The sequence below is a fragment of the Rhinopithecus roxellana genome, chromosome 15 (assembly GCF_007565055.1).
Source record: "Rhinopithecus roxellana isolate Shanxi Qingling chromosome 15, ASM756505v1, whole genome shotgun sequence".
Lineage (NCBI taxonomy): Eukaryota > Metazoa > Chordata > Mammalia > Primates > Cercopithecidae > Rhinopithecus > Rhinopithecus roxellana.
The window spans coordinates 47,343,020-47,368,846 of NC_044563.1; the positions used below are offsets into that span (position 1 = coordinate 47,343,020).

General features: G+C 37.3%; 1 protein-coding gene across 6 annotated transcripts in view; it reads left to right on the forward strand.

Moving 5' to 3' along the window:
- Nucleotides 1-25,827, forward strand: part of DLG2 (discs large MAGUK scaffold protein 2) — a 2,272,173-nt gene that overhangs the window by 1,151,766 nt on the left and 1,094,580 nt on the right. For 5 of the 6 annotated variants that reach the window (XM_030918836.1, XM_030918835.1, XM_030918840.1 and 2 more), the window contains one exon: nt 9,611-9,772. In XM_030918836.1, coding sequence (XP_030774696.1) covers nt 9,611-9,772 — 162 coding nt within the window. The remainder of the gene's footprint in view (nt 1-9,610; nt 9,773-25,827) is intronic. The other variant, XM_030918838.1, reaches the window with a different exon arrangement.

The following is a 25,827-nucleotide window of genomic DNA, read 5'->3' on the forward strand; positions in this document are numbered from 1 at the left end:
GGGAGCTTGAGGTGTGTTTAATTCTACAGTTACCTCTCCTGTGTGAGCCTAGCCTTCCCTAGATCCTGGGCCTAGCTCATTTTAGGGGAGAAACTGCATTTCTACCAGGCTACATTTCCAGTATCTTCGGTTAACAGATGGAGGTTAGCACTGAGCTAGAGTAAGTTCTCCCATAGTTATTTAAATCATCAGTTCCTTAAAAAGGATCTTAAGATTCATTAAATATTCATGAAGCATCCTTCCTGGCAGCTCGTCCATAGTAGGTAATTACACAGAGTTTAAAATATCTGACGTTGCTTGGAAGCACACAAAGCTCTGTCAGCTGCAAGCAGACAGCTGATTTGTAATTTAATTAACATCCTGGCTTGTCCTGTTCTTTGTGGAAAAAAAAAGCAGGAAAGTATTTCCTTCACTTGTGAGTTTTGTTTAAAAAAATTCAAATGGAGCACCTGGGAGAGCTTTTCATTTCTCACATCAGTGCTGTTACTTATATCCTGCTTTAAACTCTGGAAAAATCCCTCTTTCAAAGGTTCTTTGGGCAAGCCATATTGCTGAATATGGGTCATTTTTTTTTAAAGGGTGATTATTTGGAAGATAGATCTGGCTGCAAAGTACTTACTTATTCAACAAACATTTATCAATTACCTACTATGTGGCAGGCACTAAAGGTCAGCAGTAAACCAAACAGGTGGGGCCTTTGACCCCATGGGGAGGGGGGCGGGGATGGTTAGTTCAATGGAGGAGACAAACATCCAGCAAATCATCACAGAAATAAATGTAAAATAAAAATATGCCAAGCTTTATGAAGAATAAGGGCAGGGTGCCCTGAAAGCCTATGAAGTAGGGAGCAGTGTGCAGTGTGCAGAGGTGGGGAGAGAACTTCCTAATCTGGGAAGTCAGGAGGTCACCTTGAGGAAGTGAAGGTGAAAATTATGTACAGTCTCTCTTGCCTTTCCTCCTCCCATTTTTCTCCTATCTGAAACAACCCTACCTCCACCCCCAGATCTGCAACCTATATGTAACCATTCTGAAAGAATGGATTGGAATAGTAGAAAGAATGGACGGGAGAAATAAAACTGTGCTCCAGTCAAGATATCATTCAGAGAATTCATTTCAAATTAAAGAAATGGATATAAATACTGATCTGATCATTGCACTGAACATTCTTTTATCTTCTCTTATTTTCTTTTTTTACCCATGTTTTCCCTCCAGAGAGGAAGGCAGTGAGTAGGAGTGAGGACACAGTAGTTGTATAAAAGTGATGAGACAAAGGAAATACATAGGCTAAGGCATCATGGAGAAAGGAAGAAGGTGGAAAAAAGCATCTGCTGGCTACAGACTGCAGAAATCTTATTAAAGGAAATCCCTCAAAGTAAATATCAAAGTGTTTAAACAAATCATTGTCCTCAAAATAGGAAGGTGGCTGGCAGGGCCTACATGGGAATACTCAATTACGGAACTTAAATTTCTACCGCCTTGAGATGAAATGAAAACCCTTTGTTTTCACATGGTTTATTTTTGAGCTCATTTTCTTTGTCCCTTTGGTTTTCTCTCTTTTCTGAGATTCACTCACCTCTTCCTTAGGGATCCCTTTGAAATTCTGTTGCTGTTATTGTTATTATTATTATTATTATTATTATTATTATTATTACTGACTTCATGCTTCTAGAATGTGTGCTTCCTTTCAGCCAAAGCACATTTTTTAAGTTAAGAGGCTTTCTTCCAGAAACAGCACTCAATAAGACAACATAGGCCTATTGGACACACACTATATAGCATTCTAGCCTGACCACTCTGCAGGATACAAAGATAAATGTCAGGGTTCTTACCCTCAAGGAACTTGGATTACAGGACAGGTAAAATGACGCAGAGAACATGGTTTGTCAGTGTAGTTAACAGAGGCAGTGAAAATAACAAGTTTTTTAACGTCAGACTTTGTGTAAGGAACTGTAATTATTAATTTTATACTTGCTTCATAATGCTACTATTAGCCTTAAGTGGGATAATTTCTGTGACATTCTTAGCAAAGCATTCATGGATAGTATTCACTATTAGGTGTGATAATATGCCATCTATTCATGTGCACATAAACATGTTCTGGCTCTCCAGCTTTTGATTTGTTCCCTGCCCCCCGCCTCCTCACCCCCCCTCTCTCATCAGTACAGTGCCAATTCCTGCTACAAGGGGGAAGTAGAACACTTTTTATGCAGCAACAGAGACAAACTCAGATTTTTATTTATGAGACCTTGAAAGATTTCCAATTTCTGGATCAGTTATCATGCACTGTGCCAGCAAAATGCCATCTTCCAAATTGCACCAGAGAACCTCCAGTGACAGATCAGGCACATGTAGGATTCTGTGTTTAAATTCTGGGAAACTCAGTATGGTTTGTTCTGACTCACACAAGCATCAGCAGAATGTACTGAGCAGAGCCTGGTCAGACTTCCTTAGCTTTTTTCTATCTGTGTAGGGGGGACTGTGATAGGAAAAGAGTGAGTATGATTGCATGCAAGCTCAGCTGGGAGGGCTTTCTGATTATGCAGATCAGGTTATTGCTCAGATAATTACAGTTTAATGCAGTTAAACTTACATTTACTGGTCTCTTTCTAAGTGTCATTTGTCGGGTAGACATTGGAGATTCAGAGATGAACGTGCCTCTACCTCTGCTCTTGAGGCATTTGTGGGCTAGTAGGGGAGATAGACACATGGACAGGTCATTACAGTATAAAGTTCTTACTCTTTGACAAAATCCTGTGCAGAACACTATGGGAACATAAAGGAGGAGACATAGATTTCCAACCTTTGAAGTCAGAGAATGCTTCTGAGGAGGCAACACTAAATCTGATAATCAAGGACCTAAAAAATTTACTTGATGAAGGAATCTGGAGTTGGGGGCAGGGTCAAGCTTCAGAAGGGGGATGAGGCTAGAATTCCAGAAGTCAGAGGCAAAATGAACTAACATAGGGAGACATAAGTAGTATACCGGGCATCCCTGTCTTGAGCACTTATCCTGCCTCTACTCCCCTTACAGCTGAAACAGGAAATATAATCTGTTTATAAAGTTTCTTTTATTAATTATTATTATTATTATTATTATTATTATTATTATTATACTTTAAGTTCTAGGGTACATGTGCACAACATACAGGTTTGTTACATATGTATACATGTGCCATGCTGGTGTGCTGCACTCATTAACTTGTCGTTTACATTAGGTATGTCTCCTAATGCTATTGCTCCCCCATCCCCCTACCCCACGACAGGCTCCAGTGTGTAGTGTTCCCCACCCTGTGTCCAAGTTTTCTCATTGTTCAATTTCCACCTATGAGTAAGAACTTGCGGTGTTTGGTTTTCTGTCCTTGGGACAGTTTGCTCAGAATGGTTTCCAGCTGCATCCATGTCCCTATAAAGGACATAAACTCTTCCTTTTTTCATGGCTACATAGTATTCCATGGTGTGTATGTACCACATTTTCTTAATCCAGTCTATCATTGATGGACATTTGGGTTGGTTCCACGTCTTTGCTCTCATGAATAGTGCCTCAATAAACATACCTGTGCATGTGTCTTTACAGCAGCATGATTTATAATCCTTGGGGTATATACCCAGTAATGGGATGGCTGGGTCAAATGGTATTTGTAGTTCTAGATCCTTGAGAAATCGCCACACTGTCTTCCACAATGGTTGAACTAGTTTACAGTCCCACCAACAGTGTAAAAGTGTTCCTATTTCTCCACATCCTCTCCAGCACCTGTTGTTTCCTGACTTTTTAATGATCGCCATTCTGACTGGTGTGAGATAGTATCTCATTGTGGTTTTGATTTGCATTTCTCTGATGGCCAGTGATGATGAGCATTTGTTCATGTGTCTGTTGGCTGCATAAATGTCTTCTTTTGAGAAATGTCTGTTCATATCCTTTGCCCACTTTTTGATGTGTTGTTTGATTTTTCCTTGTAAATTTGTTTAAGTTCTTTGTAGATTCTGGATATTAGCCCTTTGTCAGATGGGTAGATTGCAAAAATTTTCTCCCATTCTGTAGGTTGCCTGTTCACTCTGATGGTAGTTTCTTTTGCTGTGCAGAAGCTCTTTAGTTTAATTAGATCCCATTTGTCAGTTTTGGCTTTTGTTGTCACTGCTTTTGGTGTTTTAGTCATGAAGTCCTTGCCCATGCCTATGTCCTGAATGGTATTGTCTAGATTTTCTTCTAGGGATTTTATGGTTTTAGGTTTAACATTTAAGTCTTTAATCCATCTTGAATTAATTTTTGTATAAGGTGTAAGGAAGGAATCCAGTTTCAGCTTTCTACATATGGCTAGCCAGTTTTCCCAGCACCATTTATTAAATAGGAAATCCTTTCCCCATTTCTTGTTCTTGTCAGGTTTGTCAAAGATCAGATGGTTGTAGATGTGTGATATTATTTTTGAGGGCTCTGTTCTGTTACATCGGTCTATATCTCTGTTTTGGTAACAGTGCCATGCTGTTTTGTTACTGTAGCCTTGTAGCATAGTTTGAAGTCAAGTAGCATGATGCCTCCAGCTTTGTTCTTTTTGCTTAGGATTGTCTTGGCAATGTGGGCTCTTTTTTGGTTCCAAGTGAACTTTAACCCACCTTCCATGCTCATGGATATAAAGAATCAATATTGTGAAAATGGCCAAATTGCGCAAGGTAATTTATAGATTCAATGCCATCCCCATCAAGCTACCAATGACTTTCTTCACAGAATTGCAAAGTTTATTTTACTGAAGTCCCCTTCAACAGACCAAGCTGAGGAGAGAAAAATAAGAAAGCACAGATTGCAATACAGAGGCCTTCTGCCCATGGCCCTCATTTTGCAGGCACTACAGAAATCCTCAAAGGTGCCCATAATGGCATTAGTACCTACCAGACAAGCCTTGGAATGAAAAGTGACTCAGAATTACGCAGAATGTTAGGGCTTATTCTTATGTCAGAGTGTAAGAATATTTCCTAAAAGTTTTATTACCTGAAGATAAAGTTGGCCAAAAGATGTTTGAGTCCTAACTAACTTAGAAGATTAAGTGCTCTTTCTCTAGAGTGAAATTAACATGTATTTGAAACCTGGTTTGCTACTTGCCAGGTATGTAAGCTTGGAAAAAATACCGAATTATCTGAGTCTAAGATAAAGAGAATCACACTTATCTCTAATATGGTGATGATGGATATAAAACATTTAATATAGCTCCAGGCACATTAACTGTGGCTGGTATTATTATTGGTTGTGATATTACATTAGTGTTAAGATTAGCATTAATGTTGGTGTTAATATTAATCCTAGTATCATAGATCAGTACTTTTGTTCAGCCGAAGGAAATAAAGATTTGAATACAAGCAGAGAAATTCTGCTATATCGTATCAGAGTGATTCCTTTGGAAGCTTGAGTTTCAGTTAAAGATGGGACTTTCTCATCAGTTCTTGTCATTTCTTGCTTAGTCATAGGCTGAAGACTCAAAGAAAAATAAAACGGGGCAATGTCTGGTTGGCACTGGGCAGAGTATTATTTAGGTCTAGATTATCTTGGATGACTCCCTGTTGTCTACAGTGGACACCAATTTGCCTTCCAGGTTCCTCCTGCCACACTGTACCTTACATCCCAAGCTTCATCCAAGTCTTATATCAGCTCACTAGAAGCAGATCTAAGATGGGATTTCATGTGTGCAGGATTTATGGAGGACAGTTCCAAGGAAAAAAAAATAGGGAGTAAAGGAAGCACAAAGGAACTCTGCAGAAATGTAAGTCCAAGTGCAGTCTAAATTTAAGCTAATCTCACTGGATAATTTGTAGTGTAATTCACACCACAGGATTTGTCTCACCATGAGGTATGTGATTTGGGGTTCAAATATGACTGCTGTGGACATCAAAGAGAGGAGGCTTCAATCACCCAAGGGTAATGTTCCTGAGAAGTATGCAGATATGAGCCTTCAACGGGTAAAAAAGATTTCCATGGATTTGGATGGGGACACAATAGCATCTGCTACAATCCACTTTAAGACCTCACTGTTCCCTCAGACATCATCCCCTCTTATCACATGTCTCCTCTACACATGTTGTGCCTTTGGTTGGAATATCTTTTGCCTCTTTATGATATTCCAGATCCTGTTTCAAACTGGGAAGGTGCAGACAGACAACAAATGCTTACCCATTTCTGCTCCCAAAGAACTAAGTTCATCACAACGTATGGTAGCGTATCTGTGCATAAGTATAACTCAGTAATTTATGGTCTTCTTGAGGTCAAGAGTTGCTCTTTTCAGTTCATGTTCTCAGGATATACTGAAATGAATGATGAGGAGAAAGATATATGGTACTTAATAGTCTGATGTCCTTTTAGATTGTGTCAAGCAAATGGTATGATTGTCCTTTTTACTTGAACCTGAGATCACAGCACTTTATAATGAAAAAGGTTTTATCCAGTAGCCAAAATAGTATTGTGGCTTAAGCAACTCATACCTATTTCATCCATTTGTGTAACAGTCCCTCATAACTGTATTCAACAAACACTTATTGAGCATAGGTGTTGTGTATTTGACTAAAGACTGGAGATGCTGGAGATGTGAGAATAAACAATACCAGTGTGGTCCCAGTCCTTATAAGATTTCACAGTTCAATGGAAAAACACAGAAAATATACAACCATATAGCATGATAAGAGTTGTAATTGGAGACTATAGGGAGTTATGGGAACATGCACACAAAGAAGAAGGTCTGGAGATCCGTTGCACAACAAAGTGAATATAAGTAACATTACTGAACCGTACACTTAAAAATGGTTAAAATGGTCAAAATTTAAGTGTATTTTACCACAAATTTTAAGAGAAGCTTAAAAATGAGAAGCAATGGTTTGTCCATATTTATTTTATAACTATTGGAGTGAGAATGTTGAGAAAAAAGGTAATTCAGAGCCGGGTATGGTGGCTCACACCTATAATCCTTGAACTTTGGGAGGCTGAGGTGGACGGATCACTTGCTATCAGGAGTTTGAGACCAACCTGGCCAAGATGGTGAAAGCCCAGCTCTACTAAAATTTAAAAAAAGTAGCCAGGCATGGTGGTGCCCACCTGTAGTCCCAGCTACTTGGGAGGCTGAGGCAGGAGAATTTCTTGAACCCAGGAGGCAGAGGTTGCAATGAGCTGAGATCACGCCATTGTACTCCAGCCTGGGGTGACAAGAGCTGGAGTCCATCTCACAAAAAAAAAAAAAAAAAAAAAAAAAAAAAAAAAAAAGTAATTCAGAAGTAATGGGGGTTCAGCCTATATGGTAGGGTTATGGCAGGGTAAGAAAGCTTGTATTCCGTCCTGTGGGCAGTGTGAGCCATTGGAAGATTTCAAGAAGGACTTTATCAGCATGTGATTCAGAAAGTCCCCTGGATCAGTGTAGAGAATGCATGGGAAAGGGGCAACCCCACAGAGATGCTAGCCAATTCAGAGGTTGTTTATATAGCCCAGCTGAGAGCTTATTCAATCCTGAACATGGACAGTGTTGGTGAGGGTGTGGGAAGAATAAGGAGAAAGTAGACTCAAGTATTATTTGGGATATAAATCAGGCAGACTCAGTAACTTATTAAATTGGCAGATAGCAGCAGGCAAAAGACAGGATGGAGTTTGATTGACTCCTACTTTTCTGGCTCAGATGACAACATAGATGGTAGTGCCTTTATGAGAGAATCGAAAATGGGGAGCAGACAGGGGAGTCAATGGGTTCAAAGCCAGAGAAACTAAAATGGGCATATGTGTGACATTATTCCACTCACAATGAGCATTACTGATCAAAAGTGAATGCTCAATTTGATCCATGTTTCTGAGGCAGATTACATTGCCAAATTATTCATAGGGTTAGTTAAACAAAAGCATGGTATTTGCAGTTCACAGAAATGTTCTAACCTCATTGTGTCATGCATTCTCAGTGATTTTTTTCTGCCAAGCTGCCAATTCGGTTTTCAGACGTGGACTTCATCTTCTTATGGGGGTACAGGAGAGTGATGATAATTGAAAGAGGATTCAGATTGCAATGATCTGGATAGGGTCTCGGCGCTGATGCCCATCGGTTAAGGTGACTCTTGACAAGTACCTTAACTTCTTGGAGTGTTAGTTTTCTCATGGGTGAAATGGCCAAGAATGATTGCAATGGAACAAGTATGTGAGAGTCCTTTGGAAACTGCAATTATGACACTGTTACTTTTGTTGAGACAAATGTTACTTGGGACATTGAAGAAAGCCCACCCTGCCCCAGAAAGTATAAGTATTGATAATCTGCTTCTGAGGAAGAGTGAACAACAGATTGAATTATCATCCCTGGAATGTTTCTTGTTAGTTTTATATTATGAATCAGTCTGAGAGCTGATGTCCAAGAAATTATATATATATTTATATATGATAAAATTAACCATTAATAAACAATGGGACATTGGGAAGAGGTTAGACATCACAATTAGCCTGTGATGGTGTTATGACAATGTTTAGATCCCTGCTCCCAATATCCCTGTATTAGGCACAAACAACATAGGCAAAGTACAGCAAACGAACACTTCATTATCTGAATTAGGGGCCAGATGTAGAGAGTTCCCTTTCATCTTTCCCAGGTAGGACAACAGCCTTAGAATGATGGAACTCTAAAGGGATAGATCCAAGGGAAAAGGGGTACAAACTAATAAGAGACAAAGAAATAGGATGGAGACCCAGGCTAAGGCTGAAAATGGAGGTAGACCCCAAGAAGAGGGCTGAGCTCCCTCAGAGCGTTCCTTATCCTGAACCTTGTTTTTCTCTCTGCCAACTTCCTTATATCTGCTTGGAAGACTCAGACAATGATCTTTACAGTTACAGTCATGTATAAGCAAGAAGGTTAAGAAAAGAGGAAAAGGGAATAAGAGAGAAAGAAGTATTTACCTCTGTCCCCTCAGGAAGCCATTGGAATATAGGCAGATGCCTTTCCTTGATTTTTAAAATTCTTTAAAAGCTAGCTCTGCTTCTAAAAATTGTGGTCTTTTGTCCCAGAATCTGACTAACCCGAATCAATACTCCTTCTCCTAGGGAGTGAAGTAAAGAAAGATAAGATTGTCTTCTCTTTGAGTCTAACACAAACAATGTGGATGACAAATTTTTTTCCTCATTTCCAAAGGAACTTAAATCACTCACAAATTCTGAAAGAAAATTAAGTTTTCTGAATGGGATATATCGGAATTCTATTTTCTTCTTGCCTAGCACTTTTTTTTTTTTCTTCTCCATCCATGACCTAGAATTTTTAACACATACTTAGTTAGCTACTCTGGTCAAGAGGGTTACCTTCTCACTTACTTAAGTAAAGTAAATGTTCTGTCCCATTTGTTATCACCTTTCTGTAACTCACAAACAAAGAGAGTATATTGTTGGGCAGAAACAAGTCCTGGGCATTGGTCAATATTCGTTGTTAACTCAGTTTTGCTTGCATTTGATCTGGTCTATGGTGACCGCCAGAAGAGTCTACAGCAAAACCCATTTGGTGAAGTCAAAAGTAGGTGCACACTGTGTCCTATTGATGAAGTTAGAATAAGAAGTTCAGTCTATTTCCTTCACAAACACTGATATATACGTATTTTTTCTTTCTTTTCTTTTCTTTTCTCCTAGAAGTATCGATATCAAGATGAGGACGCTCCACATGATCATTCCTTACCTCGACTAACCCATGAAGTAAGAGGCCCAGAACTCGTGCATGTATCAGAAAAGAACCTCTCTCAAATAGAAAATGTCCATGGATACGTCTTGCAGTCTCATATTTCTCCTCTGAAGGTCAGTTATACTGCCCTTCCGACTTTATAGTTGGTGGCAGTGGTTGGTCTTAATTGCTAATGGAGATGTTTGCTGGCCCGATTAAATGAGGCTCTTTTAAAAAGTGATAGAGGACACGGGTTGCCAAAGGGCCTTTCTTGTGCATTGGAGGCTCACCTTGTATTTTTGGGACATATTTTTATTGCAATTGTTTGACTATCTGGAAAAATCATTTTAGTTGCTGAGAATGGTAAAGAAAGCGCCAAGATTGAAACATTGAAAGGGAAAATAAGCTAACCACATATTTTTAAAACCCAAGTGCATCAAGGTTTTGCTCAAATGCTCTCTGTTCGTCAGTATTCGTGGTCCAACAAAGGGAGCAAATATAACATGATCATATCTAACGATTGCCTTACTGTCTAAACTATAAAGGAAAATGTGTGAGTTGTCTAATCAATGCCTCTATGGTATCCTAGAGAAAATTGTTTACTAGACTTATTTCAATTTGGTGTCATACTTTTACCAATACTTTCTACTTTTTAAAATTTAATTTTAAACAATTGCTTGGTAAATTATATTTTGACAAGAAGGTATAATTAAATGAAAAAAAAAATACTTTTCTATGCCCCTTGGCTGCAAATTAGCAAATTACTCTGCTTTTTTTTTTTTTTGGCTGAACTGGCACTACCGGATTTTGTGTTTTGGACAAAAAGCGTTTACGTGTTTATCAAAGTTTAAAAAGAAAAATCAAAATTCGGCTGAAATAAAAGAGAATTCAAATGGAAAAATTAAAAACACCTACCAATTAATTCCTTAGTAATTATTGCTAAACAGAAATTTATTTCATCAACAGAACATTCATTTTGCCAGCACTTCTACATGGCTGTGCTACAATAAAAAGTATAGACATAAAAGTGTCTTCCATGTTCTCTGGATCTTATTATACCTGCCAAAACATCTAAGAGAGGTTAACTTATGCTTAACCTTATGTTTCAAATTTTGAAACATTTCAAACATATTCGTATGCTAAATTGTATTATCAAATAAATTAGCTATAGCTATTACCAATACATAAAAATATTGGATCAATTGTCAAATTCCAGTAAATATTACATAATAAGTAAAAATATATTAATATTAATATTCTGCTTCTGGGATTCATTGTGTAAATCTCCAGAATTTCTTTGCAAGTGCTTGGATGACTGGTGAAAATGAGTATGTTTAACCTGGAGAAGAAAAGATTAAGAATTGGGGGACGTGGGACTTAACCTTTTTTACCTCAAGAGCTGTCATCTGAAAAACATGACATCAATGTCGTGCAGAAGGCAGAAGCAGATCCACTGTGCATAAGTGACAGTAATGTATATTATATGTGGGATCATCTTAACACCACAGCTCCTGATATTTATAGCTACTCAAAAAAATTATAGACTACTTCATGAGACAGAAGTTCCCTATCCCTAGAAATCTTTCAGCAATGGATAATGGCTTGTCAGAGGTTTTGTAGAAAAGACTCCTTCCGTACAAGGGTAAACAAAAGTGCCGCTAAGGTCCTGTTTAGGAATCAGAATTCTGTGTTCAGTATAGAATCATTCTGATTCCTAGAGTTAGACAGTACTCTTTAATTTTTTCAAACAGTTGCTGATCCCTACTCTGTGTACCAACCACTGTAAATTGAGAAAGGGCAGGGCTGAGAGACTGAATTGCATTGAGGGTACTTACATTTGTTTTATTCTTTCAAACTGGTTGAAAAACTCCCTATAAGAACCTCCATAGGTCAGGCACAGTGGTCCGCGCCTGTAGTCTCAGAATTTTGGGAAGCCAAGGTGGGAGGACTGCTAATCCCAGGACTTCGAGACCAGCCTGGGTAACAAGGCAAGACCTTGTCTCTGCAAAAATTTTAACAAATTAGCCAAGCGAGGTGGCTTGCAAGTGTAGTTGCAGGTGTGCAGGAGTCTGAGGTGAGAGGATCCTTTGAGCCCAGGAAGTTGAGGCTGGAGTAAGCCATGATCACACACACTGCACTATAGCCTGGGCAACAAAGTGAGACCCTATCCATGCCACAACCTCCAACACACACATACACAAATTTCGCCACCTTTCTCCCTTCCCAACTTTTCCTCCTTAATCAACTCTAGAGCATACCTCCCAAAGGACTTTAGGCTAAGTAAGAAGGATAATCAAGGCTAGCATTTTATATCCTTCTACTAGAATCGATACTATGGTGATTATTAGTATTATATTTAAGTCAACTAACAATGATAGATGAAATATTTAAAGTAAGTGCATCTTTTGTCTTATCAGTAGGATTATGCCTGAAAGTGGTGAAATTCCTTGTGTTACTCCTGGGATTCAAAAATGGAATAGGGAGAGTCCAAATTTTATAATTGGTGCTATTGTGATTATGAGGGATGCTAGTCTGGTTACAGTAAAAAAAAAAAAAAAGAAAAAAAAATGAACAGAACAATGAAAGCGTCATGGGAGTTTTGTTTTGTATATTAAGTCTTCAGCATATACATAATAATATAATTATCTGAACATCTGCAGTTTTGGTGATTGTACCACCATTTATTATGCTACTCGCTGTCTCATTTGGAAAATGTATATCAGAGTTGAGGGGACAGTATGCTTTTTCTAAATCTCAGATCTCATATAAACAAAGGAAGTTTTCCTGTTTTTCCTTTATCCTTTGCCTTCTAGGAATCTCAGTCTCAGAATTAACTGTATTCAACTTCAATGGGTTTCTGTTAGCCTAGATTTTCTGTTATATTTATGTCACTTCTAACTAATTTCCTAGCCTTTTATTGAGGGCACCTCATGTCAGTTTTAAGAACAGCCACCTATGAATAGCAAGACCCTGGGATGAAACACTGTGGTCCTAATAGATTTTTCTCCTTTTTGGAACCACCAGTTCTGTGGTATGGCCCCAAAGTGTTGTGAAGAGGAGGGAAAGGGAAGCTGGCCAAGAATTTCTACACTCAGGCTGTGAGGTAGCTATTTTGGGACCAGGATTTTTTCATCATGACCTTCTCGAGATGTTGTTTATACTAAACAAGATGTGTTTGAGTATTTATTTATTTGTTTATTTATTTTTAAACTTGTATTTTAGGTACAGTGGTACATGTGCAGGTTTGTTATATAGGTAAACTGCATGTCACAGAGGTTTGGTGTGCAGATTATTTCATCACCAGGTAAAAAGCATAGTATCAAATAGGTAGTTTTTCAAACCTCACCCTCCTCCCACCCACCGTTTTCAAGTAGGTCTCAGTGTCTGTTGTTCCCTTCTTTGTGTCCATATGTACTCAGTGTTTAGGTCCCACTTGTAAGTGAGAATACGTAGCATTTGGTTTTCTGCTCCTGTGTTAGTATGCTTAGGATAATGGCTTTCAGCTCCAACTATGTTGCTGCAAAGAACATGATCTCATTCTTTTTCTTTAACTTTCTTTTTCTTCTTCTTCTTCTTTTTTTTTTTGAAATGGAGTCTCGCTCTGTCGCCCAGGCTGGAGTGCAATGGCACAATCTTGGCTCACCGCAACCTCCACCTCCCGGGTTCGAACGATTCTCTGCCTCAGTCTCCTGAGTAGCTGGGACTACAGATCTCCTGACCTCATGATCTGCCAGCCTCGGCCTCCCAAAGTTTTTATGGCTGTGCAGTATTTTGCGGTGTATACGTTCCACATTTTCTTTTCCCAGCTACTGTTGATAGGCATTTAGGTTGATTCCTTGCCTTTGCTATTGTGAATAGTGCTGCAACAAACATACATTTGTGTGTGTCTTAACGGAGGAACAATTTATATTCCTTTGAGTATATACCCAATAATGAGATTGCTTGGTTGAATGACAATTCTGTTTTAAGTTCTTTGAGAAATTGTCAAACTGCTTTCCGCAATACTTGGAATAATTACATTCCTAGCAGCACTGTATAAGCATTCCCTTTTCTCTGCAACCTCACTAGCATCTGTTATTTTTTGACTTTTTATAAAAGCCATTCTGACTGATGTAAGATGGTATCTCTTTGTGGTTTTAATTTCCATTACTCTAATGATTAGTGATGTTGAACATTTTTTCATATGCTTGTTGGCTGCATATATATCTCTTCTGAAAAGTGTCTGCTCATGTCCTTTTCCCACTTTTTTTATAGGATTATTTTTTGGCTTGTTAATGGATTCTGAATATTAGACCTTTATTGGATGCAAACTTTGCAAAAATTTTCTCCCATTCTGTAGGTTGTCTGTTTACTCTGTTGATAGTTTCTTTTGTGCAGAAGCTCTTAAGTATCATTAGATCCCATTTGTCAAATTTTGTTTTTGTCACAATTGTTTTAGACATCTTCATCATGAAATCTTCACCAGGTTCTTTCCAGAGTAATATTTCCTAGGTTATCTTCCCGGATGTTTATAGTTTTAGGTTTTGTATTTAAGTCTTTAATCCATCTTGAGTTGATTTTTTGTATGTGGTATAAGGAAGGGGTTCAGTTTCCATCTTCTGTATATGACTAGCCAGTTGTCCCAGCACCATCTATTGACTAGGGAGTCCTTTCCCCATTGCCTGTTTTTGCCCACTTTATTGAAGATCAGATAGTTGGTGATGTGCAGAACTATTGCTGGGCTCTTTATTCTGTTCAATTGGTCTATGTGTCTGTTTTTCTACCAGTATTATGCTATTTTTGTTACTGTAGCCTTGTAGTATAGTTTGAAGTCCAATAATGTGATACTTACAGATTTGATCTTTTTGCTTAATATTGCCTTGACTCTTTGGGCTCTGTTTTGGTTCTATGTGAATTAATAGTTGTTTTCTAATTCTGTGAAGAATGTCATTGATATTTGATAGGAATAGCACTGACTGTGTAAATTGCTTTCAGGAGCATGGCCATTTTAACAATGTTGATTCTTCCTGTCCATGAGCATAGAATGTTTTTCAATTTGTTTGAATCATCTCTGATTTCCTTGAGCAATTTTTTTGTCATCCTCATTGTAGAGATATTTCACCTCCATGGTTAGCTGTATTCATAGGTATTTTATTCTTTTTGTGGCTATTGTAAATGAGATTGGGTTCTCGATTTCACTTTCAGCTTGGATGTTGTTGGTAGATAGGAATGCTACTGATTTTTGTATACTGGGTTTATATCCTGAAACTTTGCTGAAGTTGTTTATCAGATCATGGAGCTTTTGGGTAAAGACTAAGGGGTTTTCTAGGCATAGCATCATATCATCTGCAAACAGGAATAGTTTGACCTCTTCTCTTCCTGTTTGGATGCCTTTTACCTCTTTCTCTTGCCTGATTGCTTCAGCTAGGATTTCCAGGACTTTGTTGTAAAGGAATGGTGATAGAGGGCACCCTTGTCTTGTTCTGGTTTTCAAGGAGAATGCTTCCAACTTTTGTCCATTCAGTATGATCTGGGATTTTATAGCTCAAGATATGCTTTTAGATTGTCTTAGTAAAGACACCCTGTGTATCTCTCCTTCATCACCAGTAGTAATAGGAATAAATGTGTAAGATTTTTCTAGGGGGAAAAAAAAGTCCGTTTTAAGGTTGGCCAATTTTGTGATGTAAATATTCCCAGCATTGCTGATTTCAGGCTATCGACCTAAAGCTACTTTTTAAATATTTGGCAATGGAGGCTCATGAGATTCTCATGAGCTAGTATGAGTGAGCTCCAGCACAGCACTGTGAATATCAGATTCAAGCACTTGCATTTTTATAGCAACAAGATACATTTACTAATCAAGTTGTTACATTATCACAGTTCAACTGTTGAAAAACCTACCATGATTAAAATCTAATGGGTTATTTTCTCATAAAGGAAGCCTGTTAGATTCAGGGAACTGCTAAAAAGGTACAAGGTCTCCATTAGAACTGTCATATTTTCAACTTCTTTGCCTTCTTTTATCTGTCTAGTATTCTTGGGTCAAGCACTAAAAGGAAGAAAAGGAGGCAAAACACATAATCAGATGCTTGCCCCAGAATCCTACTGAGAAAACAATGTGACTCTAGTATTAATGGAGAATTTACATATGGCATGCCTAAACAGAGTGTGAAATTGCTGGATAATAGTTTAAATGTCACATTGAGTGGGCTCTGAATCATTAGCTGAGTAATCTCACTGTCACAGGTTTGAGTATCATTTTCTCCATCGTCGTGTATCACTTGAAGCCCTGGTTCTAAAATTCATCTGTCTTTGGTGCATACCAGCTGCCTAAGTGATAGATGGGCTTTCTAGGCCTGTTTTCATTAGAGTGCCTCGGCCAGTGTGAAGTATGGGGTTGGAAGGAGACATGCAATTTAGTGGTGAATTCAAGGGAATTTGTTTTCCTTTCCTCAAGGTGTGGGGATGTGTTCTCTTCAGATGTTACCTAGAATCTTTCATAAAAGAAGTTGGCCTATGATAAACCACAAGAATTTTCTTTTCAGTTTAGGTCTTTTCACTTCAGGTCAGTTCAATAAATATTAATTGAGTGCCTACTATAGCACTAAGTGACGGGGAAACAAAGAGCAGTGAAACATGATTTTTAGTATCTGGATTATTATCTTGGGGGACTTGATTCATAATTATTTGTTACTTATTATTATTCCAAAACTGAAATTTGAATTCCTCAAACTTAAAACCCTGGGGCCCCAAGCACCTACCAGAGTACTGTAGGAGTATTTATTAGCGAGAGAGAGAGAGAGAAAAACGGAGGGAGTTAACTGCTGTCCTCTTCTTCCTTACCTAATCATCATTTATATAACATCATAAATTCTAAACTTCATATTTTATCACATATTAACATATCTGAAATCTAGACGTGTCTTAAAATCAGTAGCATCTTGCAATTAAAATTGGCTGTATTTCCTAGGGTGTATTAAAAAAGAAGTGTGTCTTGCAGTCAAAACCAGCTTAGATTCTTAGGTTTAATGACTAATTACAAGGAAGATTAAAGCTTCCTTTTACAAATTGGTGTGAATTACTTTAATCAGATAAATATAATTGTGTGTTCTTGAATTTTCACAGAGACTAGAATAAACAGTTCTGGGAAACTTTGCTGGAAATTAGGAGTATGTGAGGTTTGGGTAAACTTCAATACCCTGGGACAACTGGGCACTTGTTGAGTATGTATAAGAAGACATTTGGGAATCTGTAGGCAATGCACATTTGAGAAATTATAGAAGAGCTGAAGCATGAGGAAGCCAATAAAAAACTATAGACAAAGGATAACAATGTGTATTTTTTATACTGTTTTCTTACTAGAATTGCCAGAGCACAATCATAGGAAAGTATGTTTTAGCCAAAAGTACAATAAAAACCCTCTTCCTATATAAAGCCTTTTCTGTTAACTCTTGGCCAACCCCAACTAGGCATAAGATCCTATGGCACAAGGATTTAGTGCATCCCACATAGTCATCATTTAAAAATATACCTGATTCTATTGTTCTAAAAATTATTTGTTGAACTATACAGTAGTCCCCACTTATCTGGGGGATACATTTTAAGACCCCCCCCCCCCATGGATGCATGAAACTGCAGATAGTGCCAAATCCTATTTATACTATGTTTTTTCCTATGTTTCTATATGTATGTCATCACGTACACATGATAAAATTTAATTTATAAATTAGGCTCAGTAAGAGATTAACAACAACTGATTTTGAAGTATTTATGTTATACCCAGGTAGAAGTGTTAAACAGTCAGTTAATAAAATACAATTATAACAATATACTTTAATAAAAGTTATGTGAATGTGCTCTCCCTCTGTCTCTCAAAATGTCTTGTGTGTACTGACCTGTTTTCAGGCCATAGTTGACCTCTGGTAGCTGAAACTGCATGAAAAGTGCAACCTAAGATCAGGGAGGACTACTATATAATGTTCTTTCCTCTAGGTTTGCCATTTTTCTTGCTCTTAGTAAATGTGTAAGCTCTCATGACCTGGACTGCACCTTATTTTTGTTTTGCTTTGTTTTGTTTTTCATTTTACTCCCTTATTGGAATCTAAAATGAAACTAGACTAGCATCTCCCAAAGTATGTTGGGTGGAATTTGGTCAGCATTATTAAAATAAAGGTATGAATGAATGCTTAAACACATTTGAGGAGTTAAATCCATTAACTTATTGAAGGATTTCTCAGAGTCTTTACTATAATAACATGAAATATAAACATCTAAGATGGAAATATGATTAGTACAAAGTATTTCCCAAACATATTTTGTCATAGAATTATTTCTTTAGTATAAAATTATGTTTTGGTTAGGCACATATACTTTTGCAGTGTACAATAAAGAAAGTAGCAAAGAAAGATCTCTCAAAACCTAGAAAAACTGTTTTATTTTTTGGAGCTGGAGAGGTTAAGATGGGTGTTGTCAGAGAAAAAAAAATATACAGGAGATCATTTTTTACTTGAAGGAAGTGTGAAGTAAGGGAGAAGAGTCAAGGATTGCCCTATTCTCTAGCAGTTGTGTAACAATATGGAAAAGTTCTGAGAATTGCCAAGTAGTTGACTAGGATACTGACATACAATGTAAGAATTAAGGAAAGGGGCATAGAGTGGGCCCAAACATCCCATAAAGCAAGAGAGATGGGCATGAACAGGTAATGAAGGACCTTATGTAGAGACTGGACTTCACTTTGTAGGTAATGAGGGGTGACTACAGAATTTTTAAAAAAGAGAGTAACATGACCTGATTTGCAAATTAGACCATTATTCATGTCATGTGGTACAGTGGAAGGAAAAATTGGAAAGGTATGACATCAGATTCAAGGGCATCAGGTAAAATGTAAAAGATAGATAAACTTTGATACAAAGCAGAGGTATTGGGATTGAAGGGAAAGAAAGATTAGAAGGTTTATTTAGAAAGAGATATCATCAGGACACTGAGACCTATTACATATAGAAGGTAGAAGAGAGAGAGAAATAGAAGATAATTTACAATTTTTAAAATTTGACCCCTGAGTAGAGGATGTATCATGAAATGAAACCAAGAATGCCAGAGGAAGAGCAGATTTTAGAATGGCAGGGGAGGGAGTGGGATAATTTCTGAGTTTATGTTGGAATAGTATTTATGTTACACCCAGGTAGAAGTGTTCAACAGTTTCAACAGTCAGTTTGAAATAAAAATCTGATCTAGAAAATGGAAACTTTGAAGTTTTCAGTGTAGTTGGAGTTGTGAAAATGGATGGGATTGCTCAGGAGACGGGAGGAGAACACAAAGGACTGAAACACAGGTGCCACCAACACCATATATGGGCTTTGGGAAGAAAGAGGTACCTACTGAGGATAACGTGAGGTAGTGAGAAATTTACCACAACATTTAGCCCTTAGTAGCTTGGAGCTTCTATTTTCATAACTAAGTTATGAACTTCTACTAAAAGGGAGTCACGTCTTTTAAATACAGAAATTTGTAGCTCCTTTACAATGCCTAAGATTGTGTTAACCAAACAGCAGATGTTTTAAAATACTTATTTGATTAATTAAAAAAAAAAAAAAAAAAAAAACCTTATGAGTTACATTTGACCCCAATAGTCACGAGGCCCTGACCACCAACTGAAAATAATGTGCTTATTTTTCCTTTCTAGACATTATGTTTTTAGTAATACGACTAATTAGAAAACTATTCTGATTCTTGATATTTTAAGCAATAATCTTCAAAAATGTAAAATCCTTTCATTTCTATCTCTTGCCACTAGATGGTGGAAGTAGCTGAGATGATCATCCTGGAAGCATCTAGTCTTGAGGAGGAAACAGATTTGTGAAGCTAAATTGAGAAACTCTTAGTTAATAAAACCATAAGGGTTTGGCAGAGATTTGTGACTTGTGCACAATGCATTGTGTTCTAGGACTAGTCTGTGGTGAGAGGAAATGGTTGAGTAAAATATGGCCTTGACAGATGCATACTGAATGTAGGCACAAAATCTCCTGATCGAAATTCTATGCAAATAAAGCATATCTTTCCTCAATTATCTTTAATTGAAAAGGGTACAAACAGCATACCCACATAATTCTGGCTATTTAGGCCAGATATTGAAAAGTGGGAAGAAAGGAGTGTTAGGCATAGGACCTAACCAGTATCTCAAAATGTAAGAATTCTTTCTAGAACCAAAGTCATCAAGGGTTAAGGCAAGTTTGTCCAACCTGCGGTAATGGGCCACATGTGATCAGGATAGCTTTGAATGGACCCAACACAAATTCGTAAACTTTCTTAAAACATTATGAGATATTTTTTGCAGGTTTTTTTTTTTTTTTTTTTTTTTTTTTTTTTTTTTAAGCTCATCAGCTATCATTAGAGTTAGTGTATTTTATGTGTGGCCCAAGACAATTCTTCTTCTTCCAATGTGGCCCAGAGAAGCCAAAAGACTGGACACCCATGGAAGGGGTTCTCTCCATGGGTTTTGAAAGATGAGTTTGTGAGGTGAAATTCAAATTTTCTACTTCTTTTATCTACACAGTATTAATAACAATAATAATAATGAATTCTTTTCTAAGAAATATTAGGTTATTAAAATTATAAGTTTTAACAGTAAGTGTTTATAGAAATTTCTAGGTAAGTGTTATTAGTGATTATTTGTAGCTGCAGATATTTCTAGAGTTAACTCAGTTACACAGAAATTTTTCTCAAAACTAAGATTTCACTATTGCCAAAACTTTCTGTAACAATTAGAAATAATGTACTAACACTCACAGAGGCTGTTCACCAATATAAGGCACCTATTATTACTGTGGTTAAAGATGATAATGTTAGTGGTACCCTAAAATGATACATAATTTCTACATCCCTCCTATATTTCCAAACAGTCTGGAATTGTAACCTTTTGGTGAGCATATTTTCAATTCTTTTTTCTTAGCAAAGATAATTGGAAATTTTTCCAAACTCTGCAAAAATTAATTCTGACACACATAGTGCTGTTGAATTTTTAACTCTTTCTCAGCTAATCCAGAAAAGTAATAGCATATAGTGGAAAGCAGATGGGCTTTAGAATCAGACTTACCTGTGTTTACATTGTGGCTCAGTTGCTTTCTAGCTGTGTCTGTTAGCAAATCTATTAACTTCTAACCTCTTGGAAACAATAGTATGGAATTCACATTCCATGCTGTAAGGATTACTTGAGATAATACATGGAAAGTCTGTAGTACTCGGCGCCTTGTAGTTGCTCAGTAAATGGTAATTATTTCACATTTTAAAAAAATAGAAAATACATATGCATTTAAGAACAAATCTAAATTTAAGATTAGTTAACTCTTTGAGCTCTCAGTAATGATTGGAAATTGTTATATCCTCATCCTTGATGTCCTTCAGAGAATGGTTTTACACTATAGAATATTCCCATCTCAGCTAAGTAAGGGTGTGTTATTCAAATTATTATCTCTTCTGCAAAAGTGAATGTCATGTCGGTTAGCTCAAATTGTAGCAAATGAATTGGGGACATTTTGAGTGGTCCAAACAAGAATTTACTAAAGCAGAAAGCTTTCTTTTAAGGCTAGTTATGGGAGATATTAGAACATATGCACAATCTTTAAAGATAATCAGGATGTGCAAGAATCATTTAGTGGACAGAAGCTATATAACAAAGCACTTATTTAACCTTATTTAATAAGTATAAAAAATCATCCAGAAGGCAATTTTTAAATGCCTCTATAGGTATATGCAAAGGAAACTTATATAATCTTATATAAGACAGAATGTTGTATAAGAAAACATGGTAGAGAAAGTTGAATTGATTTCCTCCAACTCAGAGAGGAATTGCCGGTGTCTAGCAATCAGATTTAATCCTAATGCAGCTCCCAGGATATATTCTCCCAGTCTAGCTGACTCACCAAAGTCACTCTGAAGGCAGATGATTTGTTCCTTCTGAATTGGCAGAACATTGAGTATGTTAGAGTTTGTGGCCAATTTTGGGTCACAGGTAAGTTCATTTAAAATGCATTCAAGAGGCACTTACTGAAGTTCCTTTACATGGAACAGAACAACTCCCCACCTCCCACCGGGACCTTAATGCCCATTAAGCAATAGGGCACATACAGAAGTAATGGGATACTTACAAATGTTAGCTTGAAATTATGGTAATTGAAGGTGTTCCAGAGATTTTATTTTCAGGACTGGTGCTCTAGAGATTTTCTAGTTTCACCTCTTCATATTACCCTTAAAGAAATTCTTTCTTTCTTCTCTTTCTTCTCCTTCTTCTCCTTCTTTCCTTCTTTTCTTTTCTTTTCTTTTCTTTTCTTTTCTTTTCTTTTCTTTTCTTTTCTTTTCTTTTCTTTTCTTTCAACAGAGTCTCACTCTGTCACCCAGGCTGGAGTGCAGTGGCGGGATCTCTGCTCACTGCAGTCTCTGCCTCCTGGGTTCCAGTGATTCGCCTGCTTCGGCTTGCCAAGTAGCTGGGATTACAGGTGTGTGCCACCACACCCAACTCATTTTTGTATATTTAGTAGAGACGGGGTTTTACCATGTTGGCCAGGCTGGTCTTGAACTCCTGACCTCAGGTGATCTGCCCGCGTTGGCCTCCGAAAGTGCTGGGATTGCAGGCTTGAGCCACCACGCCCGGCCCAAAGAAATTTAATTTAAAAAGTTGTTTCTGATGGTAGTTTATTTTCTCAGTGGACTATAAGACATATTACCTGCTTTTAATTATAAACAAGCAATATAAAACTATTTGAAATATTTCAAAAAGTATGTTTTATTTCTCTTATGAACAATATAAGCAATGCTGCCACCACTCATTCAACATATTTATATGAATTAGAAAATGGAGCCCCTTCTCAAACAAGATGATACCTTGTTTTAATTTAGATAATGTGCTGCACAGATCCAGGCAAGAGGCTTTTAAGTTCAGCAATAAATTCCTTAAATAATCAGATAACCCGGTATCCAATAGCAAGCCTCATAGAATCACTGGACTTACATCCCAGCAGAGGCATTAGGAATAACAGTCTAACCACTTAATTTTACAAATAAAGAAACTGAGAATCACAGCTGTTACGCGACTTTCCCAAGGCAGCCACCTAGCTAACACTGTAGCTGAGACAGGAATCTGGGTCTTGGATTCCTAGACCTGAGTTTATGTCTCTGTTTCCCAAGAAAAGTAAACAACAGGTGTTCTTGACTCAGCAGGTCACAGATGCTCACTTATTTCAATTTCTAGGGGATGTTATTGAAAATTGTTATCACTGAGTTATTATTTGTTTATGCCATCTTTCAGCTTTAGGAAAGCGCCAAATCTAGGTTGTTGACACTAGACCAACCTCTCTCTTCATCCCAAATCTCTCCGACTAAACTGTGTGCATCAGATTGATTCAGTAAAAGTAAGCCTCATCATTATTTAACTCTTATGTCCATTTGTGTACTTGTGCAAATTCTGATGAGATAGTGTTGTAAAAACAAACTGTAAATGATTCATATATCAAAGACTAATCTACATTGTAGCAATGCTATTATTTCTGCTATTATTTCTCTATGGGATGCTTTCCCAGAGCTGCAGGGCAATGTGTGGGATAAGAGCTAGGCATGGCATCAGAAATGTGCCATTTGAGAATTCACTGAATGCTCCTAAACCTAATTTCCACATTTATATACTGATGATAATAGAAGCACATTGTGGGCAGTAATTAAGATTAAGGAGGTTATTTGTTGGCTTGAATTTTACTATCTGTGCTTAAAGGACCCCTTCCGCCACACTCGAGTTACTGTGTGGCTACCTCCACCTCGACTTCTGTTTTTCTAGTCCCCATTTTCCATTCCATCCTCTTTTTCTCATTCCCACCTTTTAGAACGGTCAATGGAAAAGTAAGAGAAACATATGATAAAGAAAAAGGAGCTGGGTGGTGAGGGTCAGGTGGTGGGTGGGGGCACAGGGGGGAATGTCAACATACAGTCAGTTCAAGGAGTTGTCAGTGTGTGGGACTTCCAAAAAACCAATGTAATTTTAGGCTACATTAATGGAATTGCATGCCAAGAACAAAGAGATGACAATTCTACACTATGCTAGAATGTATTGTTAGGATCTGAGGACCATATTTCAGAGAGAATGGCAGCAGATTGGGCTGCTTTCAGAGAGGGGTATATAGGCTGGCAAGGCTATTAAAACCACATCAAATGGGAACATTAAAGGCCATGAGTGATGTGGTCCTTGGAGAATAGACTCAGCTCACAATGACATGGTAGTTCATCTTTAAAATGTTTAAAACAAAGAACTTGTCCATACAATTTTTGTAGACATCAAGACCTTTAGAGTAAACAATGAAAGAAAAACAGAGTTTATGTAAGTTAAAAAATTTTTGTTTTAAATAACATGGTCCAAAGAGAGAATGACCTGCCTCATAAGGTAGCGAACTTCGTGTCATTGGAGGTATTCAAGCAAAAGGTAAAAAAATCTTCAATGAGATATTGTAGAGATGATTCAGGAAAGAGAATGTTGAATAGTGTTTTCAATCTTTTTTCCACCCATAAATTACTTTGAGAAATTGATTCGAAAAACTATGAGCCCTTTCCCTAGATAAAAACTATACCCACAAAACTATACCCACAAAAATATTGCATAAATCTTCAGAAATGATATGAATTACTTGAAGGGCGTCTATGGACTTCCTGTGGAGCATAGACTTAAGATTAGGAATTTCTGGATGGAATGAATTTCAAGTTTTCTTTCACCTCTGAGAAACTATGATTCCTATTTTTCTGGCTCACAGTTACTGCCTGGGTAAGGAATGCTTGTCCTTGAGAATAAATCTTTTGTAAATTTCAGAAAAAATAGGAGGAGACCTCCCAATCTACTGTGTCTGCGAGGCCTGCCCAATTCCACAGCAGCCCTCAGAAGCAAAGATCAACAGGTTCCCCTAGATGAGAAGGATTTTAGGGTACATTTGCTTCAGGAGGGTTCTCTAAATGCAGAACTGCTTCTGATTCCATTCTCCTCAGTATTTTTGATATATTCTTATAAGGCAGTTTTCTGTTTATTATTTAGTGCCATAAGCTTTTACCACCTATTTAAGCCAAGAGCAATAATATCTTGTCTGTCTGAATTTGGGTTTTAACTGTCATAAGACTGTTTCCTTTATGCTTGATGGAAGTTGCATTCTAGCAAAGAACTGTTTTCAAATTACACCATCAACTTGCTAAAATGATGATACACTTTCCATAGAATTCTAGCACAGAGAATTTCCAATATGTGGCTAGACTCTTCATAGAAATATCAGTCATAAAATGTGTACTGGGTATTTATTTTTTCATCAGGGTCACAGAAATGCACATGAATTGAATTCTTCTTCTTTTCTCTGTACCACTAAGATATTGACAGGTTCAGAATTGCTGGGTTTGAAATTTTAAGAATAGCTAACTCATAATATTTCACTTTCTGCTCCAGGGCAGGGTGAGCTGCTTATAAATCAGACTGCAAATATGATGAATTGGATGTCTCCAACTCAATTAGCTTAATGTGGGTAGGAGGATTTCCAGGCTTTATGGCCTCTGTTTTACTAATCTACTGAGCAGACTGTTATATAAAATGTGTCTGAGTATTAATGTCTGAACCTCAGAGAAACATGGTTGGTATTTTTCACTTCAGCATCCAATGTCATTCTGTATTTCATAGCTTTGATTTGGATCCAGAGCTACAGAGTGATGGTTCTTAACATGATTTATATTGTTGCAAGCCTTACCTTGTTATCTTTATGCTTTCTGACCAAGTTTAAAAAGTAGCCTAATAAAATTGCTGCTGTCACTGGGTGATTTAATTGGGGGGAAGAATCTCAGCAATTTAAAGAGAACTGCAAAACTGGAGCTATTCCTCTGTCAAATAAATGATCAAATGAAATGGGCCTCAGCAAGGCAGATGCTGACAGTTTTGAGAGCTTCTGAGGCACTCATCATACTTCAGTTGTGAAATTTGTTGGAGGAGTTGATAAGGAAGTTTGTTTGCTTTTTATTTTCTTAAGGTGAATATATTGGGGCCCTGGGAAACGTTTATATTAAAGAGAACATTTTGGATGTAAATATATTTTGTTCCTAGGTATATCATTTGGCATTTTCTTTATATTAACTGTCTATGAGCAGTCATTAGCTAAATTATTTTCTATGTATTTTCTTCTTCCCTCTTCTCTCTTTTACTTTCTCT